The sequence below is a fragment of the Zonotrichia leucophrys genome, unplaced genomic scaffold (genome assembly GCF_028769735.1).
Source record: "Zonotrichia leucophrys gambelii isolate GWCS_2022_RI unplaced genomic scaffold, RI_Zleu_2.0 Scaffold_974_18229, whole genome shotgun sequence".
NCBI lineage: Eukaryota > Metazoa > Chordata > Aves > Passeriformes > Passerellidae > Zonotrichia > Zonotrichia leucophrys.
In genome coordinates, this window is record NW_026993179.1 from 1 (window position 1) to 2,130 (window position 2,130).

Consider the following 2,130-nt stretch of genomic DNA (forward strand, 5'->3'; position numbering starts at 1 on the left):
CATGATGCTGCGCCCTCGCTCACAGTTGCCTGAGAAAGCTGTCAATCCCGTCGAGCTCTTTCCTTTCTGGTGGGATGAAATCACATCCTGCACGTTAACTTTCCCTCCCTCCTTTTTCTCTCTCATTGCCTGCAAGGACTGCATTTCCTTCATTCCCGCCAAGTCATCCACAGAGACATCAAAAGCAACAACGTCCTTGTGGGCATGGATGGATCTGTCAAGTTGGGCGGGTATCCCTGCTGGGCTGCATCATTTCCAGCACATGCTGTGTGCTTGCATTTTGGCGAGTGCCACTTGGGCAGAAGCGCCGCTTGGCCAGTGTGTGAATGGTGAGGGTGTTTTGGAAGTGGCCGATGCCTTATTTGCCTGGCTCCAGGCACGTGAAAGGAGAGCTCAGCTGCTTTTTCAGCTCGATTCAGCATGGCCTAGTCAGGCTTGGAGTGGGCAATGGTTTTGGCCGCTTTGCCAGTGGTAGCTGGCATTGACAGGCTTTGTTTTTATCCTCAGGTAACTTTGGCCTCTGTGCTCAGCTCAGCCCTGAGCGCAGCAAGCGCAGCTCCAGCGTCGGCACTTCCAGCTGGATGGCACCGGAGGTGGTGAGAGGAGAAGCCTATGGCCCCAAAGTAGACATCTGGTCCCTGGGGATCATGGGGCTGGAAATGGTGGAAGGGGAAGCTCCTTACCAGGGGGAAGCCCGTCTCAGGGTAAGGTGCAGCTTGGCAAGAGGGCTCTGTGTGGAGAGAGCTGATGTGGCTAGCAAAGGAGCAGGTGCAGTGTCCTCTTGCATCCATGTGCTGTAGGTTTATGAACTGATAGAAAGGAATGGGCCCCCAAAACTGCAGAAGCCCAGGCACCACTCGGCTGTCCTGCGTGACTTCCTCTGCTGCTGCCTGCAGGCAGATGAGGACAGGTGCTGCTCTGCCCAGGAACTCCTGCAGGTAAGAAAAAGCGAAGGGGCAAAAAGCCCTGTCAGCTGAGGACACCTGCATGAAGGGATGAGGAGGAGTGTGGGCCACGTGGTGCAGACAGCTCCCAGGACAGGAAGGCACAGGGGGACATGCTGCCCTCGGTGCTCTTGGTGTGTCTTCCTTGTAGCCAGGGAATCCTGCTTGAGCCCATGAGGATGGGATCCTGGAAAGTAAGAGTTCCTTTCTCTGTTCTTTTTCCTCTGGGCAGCATCCCTTTGTGACCTCAGGCCATCCTGCCTCCAGCCTGGCTGCTCTGATCATCTCAGCCGAGCAAGTGCAGGAAGACTGGAGAGGAGACACCTGCGCCTGAGGAGGCCCTTATGCCCCACCAGCCGAGAGGAGGGAAAAGGGGATGTGTCATCTTGAGGCAGAGTTCCAGCCATCCCCCGAGTATTAAGAGGAGCTGTGCCCTAGATAGGAAATGTGATAGTTTTCATATTTGCTCAGTTTACGTTAGGTTAGTTTAGGTGTGTGTTAGGTTCAATTTAAAGCTCTGTTGTTTTTTCTTTCTCAAAAAGATGAAAGTTTAAACAAATAAGGAAATATAGGGATCAACTTTTAAGGACTATGGAAAGTAGATAGCTTAGACAATAGAGGATTGTTTAGGTTAGAGTGGAGTGTTGTTAATTTAGGGAAACCCCGAGGTATCATTTAAGTAGAAATGAAAGAATTGTCATAATAAGAATTAAGCTGTGAGAGGAAAAGCTGGTCTGCAGCCCAACTGGAGCCTGCAGGCGCTCCAAGCTGTCAGCCTGAACAGGCCACCTGCAGGACAGAAGGATGAAGATGGAGAAGTAGCGAGGGGATACTTTGTTTCAGCTCGAGCGCCAATAAAAGTCTAAAATATCCAGAGTCTTGTAAGACTCCCTTCCTTGCCAGGCTGTAGCTAAGGGGACAGTCCCTTTCAGAGACCCAAAGAACATGGTGAGGTAAGCAGCTTTGCTTGCCTGAAGTGTGGAATGTCTGTGGGAAGCTGCAAGACTTGCAGATAATGAACGCCAGGTAATGAGCTCACATTCAGGACAACACTAGGAGGCAGATGTGCAGTCCTTTCTGGGCCTCTTGATGTCAGGGTGATCAGCAGCAATCACCATTTGGTTCCCACCCTTCTCTCACTATGTCACCTATGGGATGGAATGGCATTCTCATAGCGGCATCTGGC

General features: G+C 51.8%; 1 protein-coding gene across 1 annotated transcript; it reads left to right on the forward strand.

Annotated features, from left to right (window-relative positions):
• Positions 1-132: 132 nt before the first annotated feature.
• LOC135442066 (serine/threonine-protein kinase PAK 3-like) lies at positions 133-1,278 on the forward strand (the record flags this gene model as incomplete). The annotated part of the gene is made up of 4 exons (XM_064701614.1): positions 133-226; positions 508-704; positions 801-938; positions 1,177-1,278. Coding segments are annotated over 4 exons (531 nt in total), but the record flags the coding sequence as incomplete, so codon positions are not given.
• Positions 1,279-2,130: the final 852 nt, after the last annotated feature.